This window comes from Schistocerca americana, chromosome 6 (assembly GCF_021461395.2).
Source record: "Schistocerca americana isolate TAMUIC-IGC-003095 chromosome 6, iqSchAmer2.1, whole genome shotgun sequence".
Classification (NCBI taxonomy): domain Eukaryota; kingdom Metazoa; phylum Arthropoda; class Insecta; order Orthoptera; family Acrididae; genus Schistocerca; species Schistocerca americana.
Genome location: NC_060124.1, coordinates 228,024,994 through 228,040,642, shown reverse-complemented (window position 1 = coordinate 228,040,642; position 15,649 = coordinate 228,024,994). Strand labels below are relative to the sequence as shown.

The following is a 15,649-nucleotide window of genomic DNA, read 5'->3' as shown; positions in this document are numbered from 1 at the left end:
ATTTACAATTTCTCTTAGGAGACTTCTTTTCCAAAGAAGAATGTCTTAAAATAAAGCTCATATGCAGATGAAATATATTCTGGTACAGGCATATTCCTACGACATTTTTTCTCATTGTTTTAGAGCATATGAAGAAGTTTACTTGCCTGACAACGAAGTGTAATTTTTTGCACAAATTACAACATACTTCATTCAACCAGCACATTTATTTGGCACCACAAGAGTTTTTTAAGTACTTTTCGTACTACATTCTGCTATGTAAGTAATGAGTATCAAGTGGGCAGGTTCTCACTTTGAGAGAAAGAAAAGACAGCAATAGATTCAAAATTTGCAATGAATGGACCAGCTGAACATGTAGAGCTTCTGCATCTGCTAGAATGCCTGCTGCAATATTTTCGTCACGAAAGGTGCTGTGGCTGCTCTCCTTTGAAAAGATATACTTTAGCTTTCTCGAAGGCATCGATAGATGTGTCTGTTGTCAAGGTAATGAAGTGATACCTTTACACAAAATCTATGTTATGGTTCTCTTCTGCAGGTCTTTGTTCACACATTTCGTCAACCACGTCTGTATTCACATTTTCAGTTACTTTTCTCTTTTCAATCACACATTTGTATTACTGCGGACGAGTATCATTTACCCATTGGGCATCGTATCCATCGACCAACAGTTTTCGAACGTGAACCACCTTTGCCTCTGCAACAGGGATACCAACGAGCAATGCATTTGGGTGCACAGAAGCCCATGTTTTGCATTTCTTTTAAATATAGTTGTCGATGTTCTTTCCTCGCTTCTTGGGTTACATTGTGTAGCTACCTATCTTGGCTGTCAGTGCACTAAGTACTCGCAACTAAAGTTCGTTAAAGACTGACTCATGCATACTCTAACACCCTGGAACCAAAATAGCAAGAGTGCTGTGACATGATATGAAGCATTATGGAAAAACTCAACAAGTTCTGTTCATGTTGCAGGATTTGAAACGCTTCAAAGGATTCAAACCCTTATATTACAGCAAGTGGATGACTTAACACAGGATTACACACACTCAACAAAGGGATCACACAGCTAATGGTATACTGTAGCTACAACGAAATTACATGTTTAAATTCCCAGTATCTAGTGGCGCTACTTAAGAGGCACAACTTCTGTCATGCCACAAAAAATTCGACGTGATTATACTTAGTTACAACACTTTTCTCCCACAGCTTTTCCCTGATGGCTGTATTTCGAAACATGTGCACTCTATTGGAGTTATTGGGGAGTAATTGCTGCTATATTCCATTTGAATTCAATGTGTTTTCATTTTATTATTGAAAAAAGTCAAAGGAGTGGTTGACAGGTACGATTTGCAGCTTTTTGGAAATACAAGAAAAACAACCTATGTTTAACTTTCTGCAGTAGTGTGCGTGTGTGCTTTTGTGTGTGTCAAATATTGGCACACCCACGCTGTAGGGCTATCCCTCAATCTTGGAAGATTTTTGGATGAATTAATAAATAAACTTGATATGTATAAAAAAAACTAGTTATGTAAACTTTGTGAGACCCAGCACTGTATAAATTGTCGTTTATAAGCGGGAAATATCTATATCTACATCTATGTTTACTTCTACATTTACGTCCATACTCTGAAAACCACCGTAAGGTGCATGGCAGAGGGTAGGTCCCATAGTACCAGTCATTAGGCCCTCTTCCCATTCTATTCACATCTGGGGCACCAGAAGAATGATTGTTTGAATGCCTCTATGCATGCAGCAATTATTCTAATCTTATTCTCACTACCCTTACGAGAATGATATATAGAGGGTTGTAGTATATTCCTAGAGTCATCTTTTAAAGCCAGTTCCTGAAACATAATTAATACACTTTCTCACGATAGTTTATGTCTAACTTCAAGAGTCTTCCAGTTCAGTTCTGTCAGTCTCTGAGACACAAAGCTGTGACCATTCCTACTGCCCTTTCTATAAAATTCAACATCCCCTGTTAGTCCTATCTGGTACTTGAGCATTTCTCTAGAACTGGTCACATGAGTGATTTGTAAGCAATCTCCTTTGTCGACTGACTGCATTTCCCCAGTATTCTACCAATAAACTGAATCTACCATCTGCTTTACTCATGACTGAGTCTATGTGATCACTCCATTTCATAACCCTACAAAGTGCTACGCCAAGACGTTTGTATGAGTTGGGCAATTCCAACAGTGACTCATTGATATTATAGTCATAGGATACTACGTTTTTTCGTTTTGTGAAGTGCAAAATTTTCTGTTTCTGTACATTTAGAGCAAGTTTCCAATCTCTGCATCACACTGAAATATTATCAAGCTCTGACTGAATATTTATGTACCTTTCTCAGATAATAATTCATTATAGATAACTGTGTCATCTGCAAAAAGCCTGATTTTACTATTAATATTGCCTGCCAGATCATTAATATACAATACGAAAAGCAAGGAACCCGACACACTTCCCTGGGGCACATCCAAGTTACTTCTAAGTCTGGTGATGACTCTCCATCCAAGATAATATGCTGTATCCTCCCTACCGAAAAGTCCTCAGTCCAGTCACAAATTGCACTTGATACCCCATGTGATCATCCTTTTGACAACAAGCGTAAATGTGGTACTGAGTCAAATACTTTTCGGAAATTAAGAAATACTGCACCTACTTGATTGCCTTGATCAATAGTTTTCAGTATGTCATGTGAGAAAAGTTCATGTTGGGTTTCACATGACTGATGTTTTGGACATCCTTGCTGGTTGGCAAGGAGGAGGTCATTCTGTTCAAGATATCTCATTATGTTTGGGCTGAGAATATGGTCTAAGATTCTACAACAAATTGATGTCAAGAATACTTGTTGGTAGTTTTGTGGATCACTTCCACTACTTTTCTTGTAGATGAGTGCGACCTGTCCCTTTTCCCAAGAAATGGCCATGGTTTTTTGTTCAAGAGATCTATGACAGATCTTTGGAAATTCAAGGGACGGGAAGAAATCAGTTGAATAATAGTTTCAGTTTCTTGGGACACCTTTTGTTTTTTGGGATGTTCTCATGTTCGTGTTTTTGTATGTTAATGCAGGCAAAATGTGAAGTAATTCATCAAACATTTTAACACTCATTCGAAAACATTGGAAAAATTTCTTTTCATGTTGTTGACATTTATGAAACATTCTGTAAAACTTCTTATTAGTAGCGTGTTACTCCATATGATGTGTACCCGTTATTCTTTTGTACGGTATTTTCTTTTAAGTATCATGAGTTCACAAGTAATGACCACCTTTTCAAAATGCAAATCGACAAATGACGCCTGGATTTCTAACAAAGTTCACTGACTGTCATCCTTGTGAGCCCCCTCGACTTTGAATCTGTTTTCGTCACAGTTCAAATATCACCTGTGTGCTAGAAAGCTACAAAACGTTTGAAGACAACAATTTCTTTAGAGTAAACATTCTTAATTATCTCTGAAAGGCAGGCCCCAGGCTTGACAGAATTCATTGTTTTCGCAACTACTGGCTCATTTACACTCGAGGCGATTTTGGGGCTATCAGTTAAAATGATAAGTGCTCCCAAATTTCCACTGAGAGATTCATCATATGTTAGCGTTGTTTGTGTGCATTCAAGGAAGCAGCAACATCTGGATCACGTACTTGGGCAGTTTCAATAAAAAATTTTGTAGTACTATCACCACTAATTTCACTTAGCACTACATATCTGTTTTTCAGAACAACAAATGCATTTAATATCTCTCTGCAGTTATCACATTTCCATTCTCTGTTGTGTTTTCGTCAAATTTCAGCGGAGGATCAACTATTCCACATCGAAAATGGAACTTTGTTTTGCATTCAATAGATACAACACCATTTCTGCCTGCTCTCTTGTAGAGAGTGGCCAGTAGATGCCCAGTAGGCAGGGCATGAGTGGGGAGAACAGTAGGGAGCCACTGCAGAGGCATTCCCATTTACAGCCACTCCCATCACTCAGTGCGCCGAGTGTCAACTTTGTTTGCGCATTTAATAGTGATGGGGGTTTCTGGCAGATGCTGCAGGGGAAATGGCGAGCGCTGGAGGGGAAGTGCCATTCTCAACTGAAGCCTACTCTTTCTTTAATCGGTGACCATTCGAAAAGATATGTCACCTCTGCTTTGATTAGCACCTAAAAAGAATTCTGCTGAAAATGCTTGTTAGCCATTTCTAACTTTGAGAGAAGCGTCATGGGTAGTGTATTTTGTGTAAAACCTACACATTTTTCTTGTTGCCAAAACTCAGCAGAGTTTACAGACTAATATGTTGTGCAGGCACAATTGTGAGAGAATTCTGAAACATCGGTTTATTAAGTTTATTAAATGAGGAACTGAGGAAAAGTAAGGTCAATATCTTCTGAAAAAGCACATCCTCGGTACAAAATAAACTGTAATGTCTTAGCTTATGTGTTACCAAATTCCATAGCATTTCTCGTATCACCAGATATCGATCGCACATAAAAATTACATTCTTTCATCGAAAAAGTCTATAGTTAGTGGAATAATATAGCAGACAATGATGGTTTGCATAATTACATTATGGCAAAATACTCTCGTGTTTGACTGCAATCATTAGCCAAAATCTAGTTTAGATATCTCAAGCAATTTATCGAATGTGTTGAATGTTGTGAATATTTCACTATGGCTTTATAGTTGGAGCAGCCCGATAGCAAATGAGTGTGCTACACCAAATCAATTTTCTCGAGATAGGTGACAGAGAAGAACTTCCATCCAAGTCTAAAGAAAAATTCGACATGTTAGCTAAATTTCATACACAGCAAGATATTATGTAACATGCATCAAGCGCAAAATCATAGCGATCCCAGTTTTCATTCCAAACTTTCAAATTTCGTGCAGTGTATTATTTATTTATTTCATTCGTGTTCTGTGGACTCATTAGCGATAAATCGCTTGGGTGTAGAACATGTCATTTACATAGATTTGAGACATTTTATTTATAATACTAGGTTGTTCAATGAATAATATATTACATAGAAAAAAAGTTTACATGAATTGTTTTTGTAAAAATTTACAAATTACATTGAACAGACTTACAATAGCTCAAAATCAATTCACATATTCTCATACATAAATTCGTCCAGTGAGTAAATGGTTTTACTTAGAACATATTGTTTAAGTTGGTCTTTAAAAGTAGGTGGATCAGTAACTGACATTTTTATTGCCTCAGGGAGAGCATTAAAGATTTTTATGCAAGAGTAGTGTACTCCTTTTTGTACCATACTTAAATTCTTTTGTTCAAGATGTAGATCATTTTTTACCCTAGTGTCACAATTATGATACATGCTGTTCATTTCAAAAAGGGAATGGTTTTTACACAAGAAACACATAAGAGAGAAAATGTACTGAGACACTGTTGTGAATATTCTCAACTCTTGTAAGAGTTTCCTGCAGGAATTCTGTAATTAACAACGCACATAATCCTAATGACTCTTTTCTGGGGTATGAGGATTTGGTTTACCTTTGGCTGGTTTCTCCAGAATATAATTCCATAGGCCATTAGGGCATGAAAATAACCAAAATATGCTGCTTTCAAAGTATTTGAGTCACTGAATGATGCAATCGCACGAATAGTGTAAATTTCTGAGCTTAGTTTTTTTTATATAGGTAAGGAATGTGTAAGGACCAGTTTAGATTGCTATTAACAGGTAGACCCAGGAACTTTGCTGACTCCACTCTTGCTAAATTCCCATCATTGTATTTAACATTAATCTCACCTTCGATATTTTGGCTTGTATGAAATTGAATCAATTGGGTTTTTTCAAAATTTAGTGATAGTCCATTAGAGGTAAACAGTTAAAGGTCTCCTGAAAAATAACATTTACAGTGATCTCAAGATTAGTATTTGTTGAATTGTCTACCAGAATCGTCGTATCATCTGCAAACAAAGTAAATTTTACCTTAGCCATTGTACACATTGGAAGGACATTTATGAAAATAAGGAAAGTAGAGGACCCAGGATAGAGCCCTGTGGTACTCCACAGTTTATTGTGCCCCAAGAAGAGGACACTGGTTCCCCATTAGTGTCGTTTACCATGACTTCCTGTTTCCGATCCTTTAAATACTAGGCAAGCCACATCCCTGCTTCTCCAGTTAACCCATAAAATTCTGCCTTTCTCCGAAAAATCTAATGGTTCACGCAATCGAACGCCTTAGAAAGATCACAAAAATTTCAGTTGGAGACATTTTATTATTGATTGATTCAAGAATTGCATTGGTGAAAGAATATATTGCATCTTTGTTGAGAGGTTTTTCTGGAAACCAAATTGATTTTTATTGAGAATATTGTATTTACTAAGATGTTCAAGAATCCTTCGGTGTACAAGTTTCTCGAGAATCTTGGACAAACAAGTCAAGAGTGAAATAGGACGATAATTGGTTACTTCGTTTCTGTCACCCTTCTTGTACAATGGTTTCACAACTGCATATTTAAGTCTATCAGGGACAATTTCTAGTCTCAGTGATTCAATTAGGATGTAGCACAGGACTTCACAAATAAAAATGTGTGTGTGTTTCAACACTTTGATGGAAATACCATCAATACCAGTTGAGTTTTTGTTTTCCATGGTCCTTATTATCTTCTTAATTTCCTCAACGGTGACAGGAGGCATGCTAATCTGGGGTGTTGCACTAAGTCCACTTCTTTGTAAAAGATTAAGAGCCTCATTTGTAGAACCATTGCACCCTAGTTTATCTGCTGCAGTCAAAAAATGCTTGTTGAAAATCTTTGCAACATTTTCAACTTTATCGATGATATTCCCATTATGTGTAACTTCAATATTTTCTGCATCATTTGAGTAACTACCAGTTTCTCTTTTAATAATACCCCAGATGGTTTTTATTTTGTTGCCAGAATTATCTATTTCTGATTTGATGAACATACTTCTTGCCTTTATCAGAACTTCATTTAAGATCTTGCAGTATCTTTTATAATGAGCTCTTATTTCAGGATCATTTGTATTTATGAGAGAAAATAAAGCAGTCTTTTAGTCCTACATGATGGTTTTATTCCATTTGTGTGCCACTGTTTGTTGGTATGGCTCTGGTACTTGTTATTTGCAGTTCTTAGAAGGAAGACAGCTTTAAAGTGGCACATAAATTCATTTATAAATAGATTAAATTTGTCATTGACTTTCAGTGCTCTATAAATTGGACTCCACTCAATGAGTTGAAGATAACTGTTGAACATCACGAGATTTTCATTATTAATTACCCTAAATGACCTTTTACAGACTTTGTCCTTCTTGTGTGGCCATATATCATTGATAGTTAGCAATTGGCTGTCATGGTCTGAAAGACCATTTAGGACTTGTTTTATTGTTGTGGTGTTTCTATTCTCATCAATGAAAATGTTATCCATAAGACTTGAAGAGTAGTTCGTAACCCTTGTGGGGAAGTCTACCATGGGTGTGAGGTTGTTTGTGTTCATTATATGTAGCAGGTCAGCTCTACTACTATCATAATCTAGAAAATTAATGTTAAAGTCTCCTAAGACTACAGTATTTTTATTTTTTTAATATATATGGGTTAGAAGAGCTTCGAGTTGCTTAAAGAACATACATTGCTTCCTTGATGGGGCCCTGTACACTGTTACTACAATGAGTGACAGGGTCTTGAAGCTAATTTCTATACCACAAGCTTCAAAATGCTGATCAAAACAGTATTTTGTGAGCTCTAGAGATCTATACATTATATTCTTTTTTACATATATTATTACACCACCCTTCTGCATACTGTTTCTACAAAAGTTTGAGGCAATATGAAAACCATTTAGCTTCAGCATATTGGTACCCTCCTTTACATGGTGTTCGGTAAAACAAAGGATATCGACACTATCAATAGTATTACTGTCACTAATATTCATTGTCAACAGTTCTAGTGTACTTCTTAGCCCCCTTATATTTTGATGGAAAATACACAGTTTGTCACATTTAGTATTGACTTTCTGAGGAAGTGAGTTGCTAGGTTTCAAGATGGGTGAGATTTTTACACATTCTCGTTAGATAATTGGTATTTGCAGAGTGCCATTTATGACTGACTTACCTTTCCCCTTTTTGTTGCGAAACCATAAAAAATCTTGATTTAGTGGAGCAGGTTTCCTAGGCCTCAAGCTCCTCTTTTGATTATAGACTGCTGCAGGCCTTGGTGACACTACAGTAGTTTTGATGGAACACTGTGATCTAATTGTTGGTCCTGCTGCAGTTAATGTTTCAGGTGCTGTGTAGTTGATGTATCTGAAGTTGATGACACTTCCACTCTTTTGATTGTAGACTGATGCAGGCCTTGGTGACACTACAGTAACTTTGATGGTGCACTGTCATCAAGCTGTTGATCCTGCTGCAGTTAATGTTAATGTTTCTGGTGCTGTAGTTGGAGTTAATGACACTTCCACTGTTGACAGGACAGTTGATGTAGTAGAAACTGAGCTTGACAAATCATCTATGTCGATTTCTTTACTTGAATTGTTTCTCAATTTATCCGAAGTCACTGCAGTTGTACCATTCTGAGATCCTAGATTAGGCTCCACCATACTTACTATTATTGGTGGATTCTGTGATTCATTGAATTGATTTAGGTTTTCCAGTATTAAGTCACACAATATAGATTTGCCACTGCTGTTCCTGTGCATACCATGCATTGTGAAGTCTTCTCTTAGACTGGCAGCTTTAAGAAAGCTCACGTTGCAGAACAGTTTGTACATTTTCTCAATTTTACGATTTGTAATTTCTATTTCTTTATTTACACAAGGTGTGTTTGTTACATCATGTCGCTCAGGAATACTAACAATAGTTATATTGAGTGCTGGCACACACTCTAGCATTTTCTTCAGATCTCTAATTGCATGTTTCGCTTCGTTTTTGCAAACATCATTTGCTCCAGCTATTATTATAAATGAGTTATTTGAAGCCGAGTCTTTGTATTTGTGGATTCTTTCGTAACAACATGCAGAGGCGCACCTGGTTTCACTAGACCCATAACATTTACCTTTTCCATTTTTTCTTTCAGTGTTTCAGCTAGCCCTCTTCCATGACTGTCTGCGAATAAGTAAATATTTTCTTGATTTACTTTCAAATTTTAAGCTCTGTCATTTTTCCCCAGCAATAAAGTGCTCCCTTTATCATCACATTTGTTTCTAATGTATAATGTCTTATTTCCAGGTGAACATCACAATAACTATGAACATTAACGAAACGATGAACACATCATTATTAACCTGACATAAATCTATAAGTAACGCAAAAATGAATTTTTTTTACTAAATGGGTTCTTTAAAATCGCATGAGAGTGTTAGCAAGGCGTGAGCCTCGATTCTGTCATCGCAGACTGGCCGAAAGGTGGCAAACACTGTGGGCCTCTCCTTCTGAACAAACAAATAAAATCTCCCAGAGCTCTGGACGAAAACCGGTCACTGCGCATTGGGCATCGTATCCTGTGCAGACTCTACTATTTACTTACGCTAGGTATGCAGCCAGCATCTTATTGCTAAAGTGGTACAGCAGATACAAGCCTAACAATGCCCTCTCTCTGGAACGAGACATTTTATACTGGCGAGCCAATAATGAATAATACAACATTGTTGTTGTAACCCAAAAAGCTTTTGCTATAGAACCACCTCAAATCTTTAGGCCCTTCCTTTGAGACAAAGACATGTTAATGTACACGGAATTTAACTTTAGTGCATATTCAGAATTTGACATTTTTTGCTGCAGATCTCCAATCGTAATGAAACAGAAATAATAGCGCAGCCAATCTTACAGATCTGTAAGTGTATGTGGTTCACATAGCCTGGAAAATTTGTACCACAATCTATACTTTACATCTGAAATCTATTGTGGGGGGGGGGGGGGGGGGGTGTTCACCAGCTGAAGAATGTTCATCACACTAATTTTCAACGTTGTTGTGATGGTTGTATATTTCTTATAGTACAAAATAACGGAATATTGTGCGAATTAAGTTATTTTTACAGCTCCCATACTAATCTGTCATGTTAGCAGGAATTTGCTGTTGAGTTTCGATGTTGCAAGTCAGTAATTTCATAGAGGAACAACAGCATGCTGACAGGAAAATATCTGCCAGTGGGCCGCTGTTGGCAGAGATGTTGTTTCTTTTCGACAGCTGCAATTAAATGAAACCTGTTGCATAAATGAAGAGAGAATGTTTTACCTGTCCATAGTCGCTGGAACTATGAATTGAGAGTGCAACTGCAGACTTTCCCTCTTTGATTGGTTTCCAGCAGACGTGTTTTCATTCAAGCATCAGCTGTAGTTAGTTAAAGATGGCGGTCGAGGTTGCGGTACTGTGATAGCATACAGAAGAGAATGCCACGCCCCCCGTGGTGAGTTTGTTAATAGTTGACAGCTGCAATAAGAAAGACAGTTGCGTGTATCAAAATTTGCGGTATATATAGTTCAGTCAATTTGAAAAATTACGTTTATTTTTCCAAATTCCTGTTAGTGTTGTTGTGCAACTCATGGATCCAGACAAATTTTTTAGTTGAGATCTGCTTTGACAATCACTTACCGTTTGTTGAATATTTTTGGTCAGCGGATGACGCGTGTCTGAAAGTAAAGATAATGTAAAACGAGTTTACTGTTGACTGATAAGTAGTCACAATTGACGCTGGTCTGTCGGTAGTGGAGTAGAATACCGAAGACACGAAAAAAACTGTCGATTTAATCGACAACAGCTTCGAAATGCACACCCCACACATGTAATTTTAATTTTTAATCATTTCAGACATACAGAAGAGAAGATCGTAGCTGTGCAGAAATACCGTCAGATGGTTAAGGCGTGCCAGTAAGCCCTTTAGGGGAAAAAAAGCGTGATGGAAAGGCATGCAAGTGCTACTTTCGAACCAGAAGCATCATGTGCTTGAGAGAACTGATGTGTCTTAAGGTTATGACTGATCAGAATCACATCCATTGCTTGTAAATAGTAATTTAAACCGTATGAAGGAACGCTGAACCTAAGCAGTGCGATTTGTTTTTCTTTCCTGACGAGAATTATAAGTAAGAGAGCTAATTACTAACTTCAACAAAGAATAATTTTAAAAATCTGTTTTAATATTTTATGCCAGTCGGCAATAATGTAGAAGCAATTAAAAAAATGGCATTAATTCACATTTAAAATTGTTTGTTACCAGGCATGTATGATGCATGAGAAACTGAAATGAGTGCTGCCGAAATCACCATGCCTGTGAATGTTTATAAAGTTACTTGACATCAAACACATAGTGACAACGAAAGTATACCAGTCTTGTATGCCTGTGAACCTGGACAAGTAGGCCCCTAAGCAAGACTGTTCACCAAAGTGCTGTAGCGTTAGCTGTTAGCAGTTTAGCACTGTTTCAGTGGCCAAAGTTCTCCTATATTCTGAAAGCCCGTATAATGTATTGTGTCCAGTTTTGATTATTAATATGAGTTGTCATTGTTATTATGTTTTAGTGATGTGTGTCACTCAATTGAATTGTGTATGGTACCAACAAATTGTACCAATTTAAGAGAAAATTGAAACAATTCCTCAGTCCCTGAATCAATGTGTCCTTGATAAGAATTAATTGGTCAGATATGTATCACAGCTGAGAATTGTTCAGCAGGGAGCTTATTATCATTTGACAGGTTTAACATACGTCTTATTTAACGGAAACCAATTTGCATCCATATGCCCTACTGTAAGTAAGCTCATCTCTAATTTTGTCTCTCTTTTTTCCTTCATTCATTTTTTGTTAACCGTTGTGCAGCTAGGCAGGAAAATTTACTTCATCCCAGTTCTTGGAAAGTTTAAAAATAATTTACCTCAAACAACATTGTCGCTTGATGTGCCCAGTTCAGTCTAGGTGCTTCTTTTCAGCAACAATGCACCGACATCAGATATAGCACAACTAATAAGAATTTCAACAGTGTGAGGCATATGTGTATGCATTATACTGTCAATGTGGAAAAATAAGTTTAAATAATATTCTTGTGCTCATTGCATTTCAACATTTGAACATTGGTTATTTCACAAGTTTGGAGCTTTTCTCTTTCATATATGGTGTTTATGCATCTATTGGAATCTGAATCACTGACATATCAGTAAATAGTAATTAGTTTTGGTACAGAATGTGTTGGCCAATATGTGTTTCTTCGACATCTTCTATGATGCCATAGTTTGCCTTATTACTGTGTTGCACAAGATAAGATTTATAGTCTGCAAATGCGACAGGTGTCCTAAAGATTTTTCAGTCACTGACTTTCAATAGTGGGACATTGTTTTAACTTGCAGTAGCAGTTGATGGGCTACAATCTTCTGACACATCACAGACTGAATTAGCAGACATTTGGTTTTCTTCTGCATACTAAATTTCATTCTTGTTTTCTCTTATTAAAGTGTGAACATTAGTAAGCCCTTCATTATCTTCTATTCTTGCTTATAAATGACATTATCAAGGGCAACAAGTTGAGTCGTGTTTTAAAATTTTATCGAAACCATATATCCAAAGATTCTGACAAAATTAAGAGATTGCAGTTAATTATTTACACAAATAAACTTTTAACAAAATATTCGTGATTTTAAATTCAACAAAATGTTCTGGCTTCGTGGTGTAGTTGAACATGGTGTTTGTACCAAATTCACTATAGAACAAACAGCCAGTCCAAAGTTGCAAATTTTACTTTTTTGTTCACTTGATGAGTAGTTTTGGGCCGAGACCGATTTTCAAATCATTGTAACATAGACGCAAGAGGGTATTTCTGAAGATGTGAAAACCATCTGAGATTTATCTGTATGCACTTAAATGTTCATTGCACATTTTTGACATTGTTTTCACATCTTCGGAAATGCCATTTTTGACTATGTTATGATGATTTGAAAATGGGTCTCGGCCTGAAACTAGTCATCGAGTGAATAAGAATGTAAAATTTGCAACATTGGACTGATTTTTTGTTTCTACTGATTAACAGAAATTGCTGACCTACACCTACTCCTGCATGCTGGAAGTTCGTAACTTCACTATACATAAAATTAATGTAAAACTGTGAAACGTGGTGTACCAATAGAGATTTTGGATACATTGTTGTTGTTGTCATCATCATCGTCACCTTCTGTCGGAAGACTGGTCTGGTGCAGCTCTCCACACTAGTCTATTCTTTGCAAACATCTTCATTTCTGAAAAACTACTGCAACCTTGCAACCTACATCCATTTGAAACTGTGTACTTTATTCATCACTTGGTTTCCATCTTCAGCTGTAACTCCCACCCACTACAGTTCTTTCCAGTACTAAATTGATGATGCCTTGATATCTCATACTGTGTTGAATAAACTGATTCTTTCCTTTACTCAAGTTGTACCACAAATTTCTTTTCTCCCCAGTTCTGTTCATCTCCTAATTAGTTATGTACTCAACACATCTTATCTCAAGCATTTTTCTGTAGCACCACATTTCAAAAGCTATTCTATTTCTGGATATGTTACTTACATAATTTAAAATAATCTTTACACATAGAAAATTGTTAAACTTACCTATTTCAAGACCTTATATGTGATATTTTAATGCAAGGAAAATTTTCTAGTGAGCTTAATATTGATGCATAAATTGGTGCTCTGCTATTTCAGGTACTCTGATTTTTAGATGTATCTCTTCCACATTACGTGGTCTGACTATGCTGACGACAGTTTTATAACTTATAAACACATATGTTTTCTCTAGGTTTTTCCTCTGCTTTAGTTAGGCTTGATTTATGTTTTTTGCTATGTAATCTGTTCATTTTGTTCTGAGATTCAGCATCACCTCATCACTTGTGTTTTGAACATGATGTGAACCATCCTGTACCAGCTAATTTGCTAATGTTTAACCTCGGTTCTTTCTGTTTTGTAACCAATCTTCCTCATACAGTAAAAGTTTTGCACATATCATTAAATGATTACATTGGAATCTTGTGTGGCTATTTTATCTAGGGCATGTCTAATTTTGTTCTATATCCTTGTCCAGCCTCAGATAAAGCTCAGTCTGTGTGAGCTATGTGTTGGTGGAACCCAGCACTCTAAACTACCTTTCCCTTTAATTTGCTGCTGCTCATAAATGGAATACCGCAATCTGACTAGGTACTCAATTATTTGAAGAAGTTATGATATAGTGTTTTAAAGCTCATCTTCAGACTTCATCTTCCTCTCCATCTATCTCTTTAAATTACTATGGAGATTTTTCTTTTCTGGGAAGAGTGTTTCAGTTTAGTTGCTGGTGTGACTGTCTGATGATTTTGGCTATGTTTGAATCTTTAGTGCACAGCTGAATATCTACCCCATCCTTGTCTAATATGATCTTGGGCTCTGTATAGTAACCATGTTGCTGAAACAATATTCCTTGTGAACTGAAGTCCATTTCAGGCATAGGCGTAGACCTGAAAGAATTGCTTAAAAATGAAAATAAACATGATTTGGACAAACAATATGAATGGCCTCATATGAATACCTCATTTCTGGGGCTGTAGTATATTCAGAAGGATGTAGGTTGCAGTAAGTACTGGGAGATGAAGACACTTGCACAGGATAGAGTAGCATGGAGAGTTGCATAAATCAGTCTCAGGACTGAAGACCACAACAACAACAAGAACAGTATTTAGTGTCATGTGTAAAATGCATACTTCATAAGAAAACTTTGCCACTAAAAACAGCTTTGAAAGAACCTTACTGAAAAAGGCAGAAGGGCATTAAAGAACATAGTTACCTCTAATAAAAACACCACTAGCATTGTATGTGGCCTGTGAGTTTAATTTGCACCTTACAGGGTAAAAAGAAAACATTGCAATGGGAACACCAGAAATAAAGCATACATCCTATTGCCAACCTTCTTGTAAACTAGGAGGAAGCTAAGAAGAGACTTCCAGAGAGATATATATATATATATGCAAAATATTATGAAGTGGATGGCTGAGAGATGTTCTTGTTATGCCATGTGTTGAGGTTTCCATTTGTGTGTGGAACATGGGATGACTGGCTGCTTGAATGCCTCTAGGTGCAATGGAATTGATCTGAACTTGCCTTTGTAGTCCCATAGGGAGCTTTGTGCAGATGAATGTATATTTGTACAATCCTCACTTAGTACTGGACACTGAAACTTTGTAAGTAAGCTTTCATGAGACACATGGCATATGTCAGTTAAGGTTTTTCAGCACCTCTGTGAAATTCTCCTGTGGGTCAAACAAACTCGTGACCATTCATGCTGCCCTTCTTTTAACATGTTCAATATCTCTTGCAAATACTGTTTGATATGCGTCTCTCACGTTTTGGAAATATTTTATGATGAGATACGCAAGTATAAAACAATCACCCTTACAGACGACTGAATTTTTCCCAGTATCTTGCCAATGAACTGAAGTCTACCACCTGCTATACCCTTGTCTGAGACTGTTTCATTCGATTTCAGATCATTACAAATTGTTACCCCCAAGTAGTTGTATGAGTTGACTGATTTTGTCACACATAATTGTAATATAAGGATACCACGTTTTTGTGTTTTGAGAAGTCCGCAGTTCTACATTTCAAACATTCAAAGCAAGTTACCAATCTTTGGATCAGTTTGAAACATTATTAAGATTTGACTGAATTTTTATGCAGTTTTTTAGACAGTACTTTTTTTT

General features: G+C 36.6%; 1 protein-coding gene across 4 annotated transcripts in view; it reads left to right on the top strand.

Annotated features, from left to right (window-relative positions):
* Nucleotides 1-10,122: 10,122 nt before the first annotated feature.
* Nucleotides 10,123-15,649, top strand: part of LOC124619453 (serine/threonine-protein phosphatase PP2A 65 kDa regulatory subunit-like) — a 282,427-nt gene continuing 276,900 nt past the window's right edge. The window contains exon 1 of one of the 4 annotated variants that reach the window (XM_047145848.1): nt 10,123-10,366. In XM_047145848.1, the coding sequence (XP_047001804.1) occupies nt 10,350-10,366 (17 nt within the window). In that variant the 5' untranslated portion in view covers nt 10,123-10,349. Of the gene's footprint in view, nt 10,367-10,567; nt 10,742-10,781; nt 10,927-15,649 lie in introns of those variants that run through there. The other 3 variants (XM_047145845.1, XM_047145846.1, XM_047145847.1) reach the window with 3 other exon arrangements.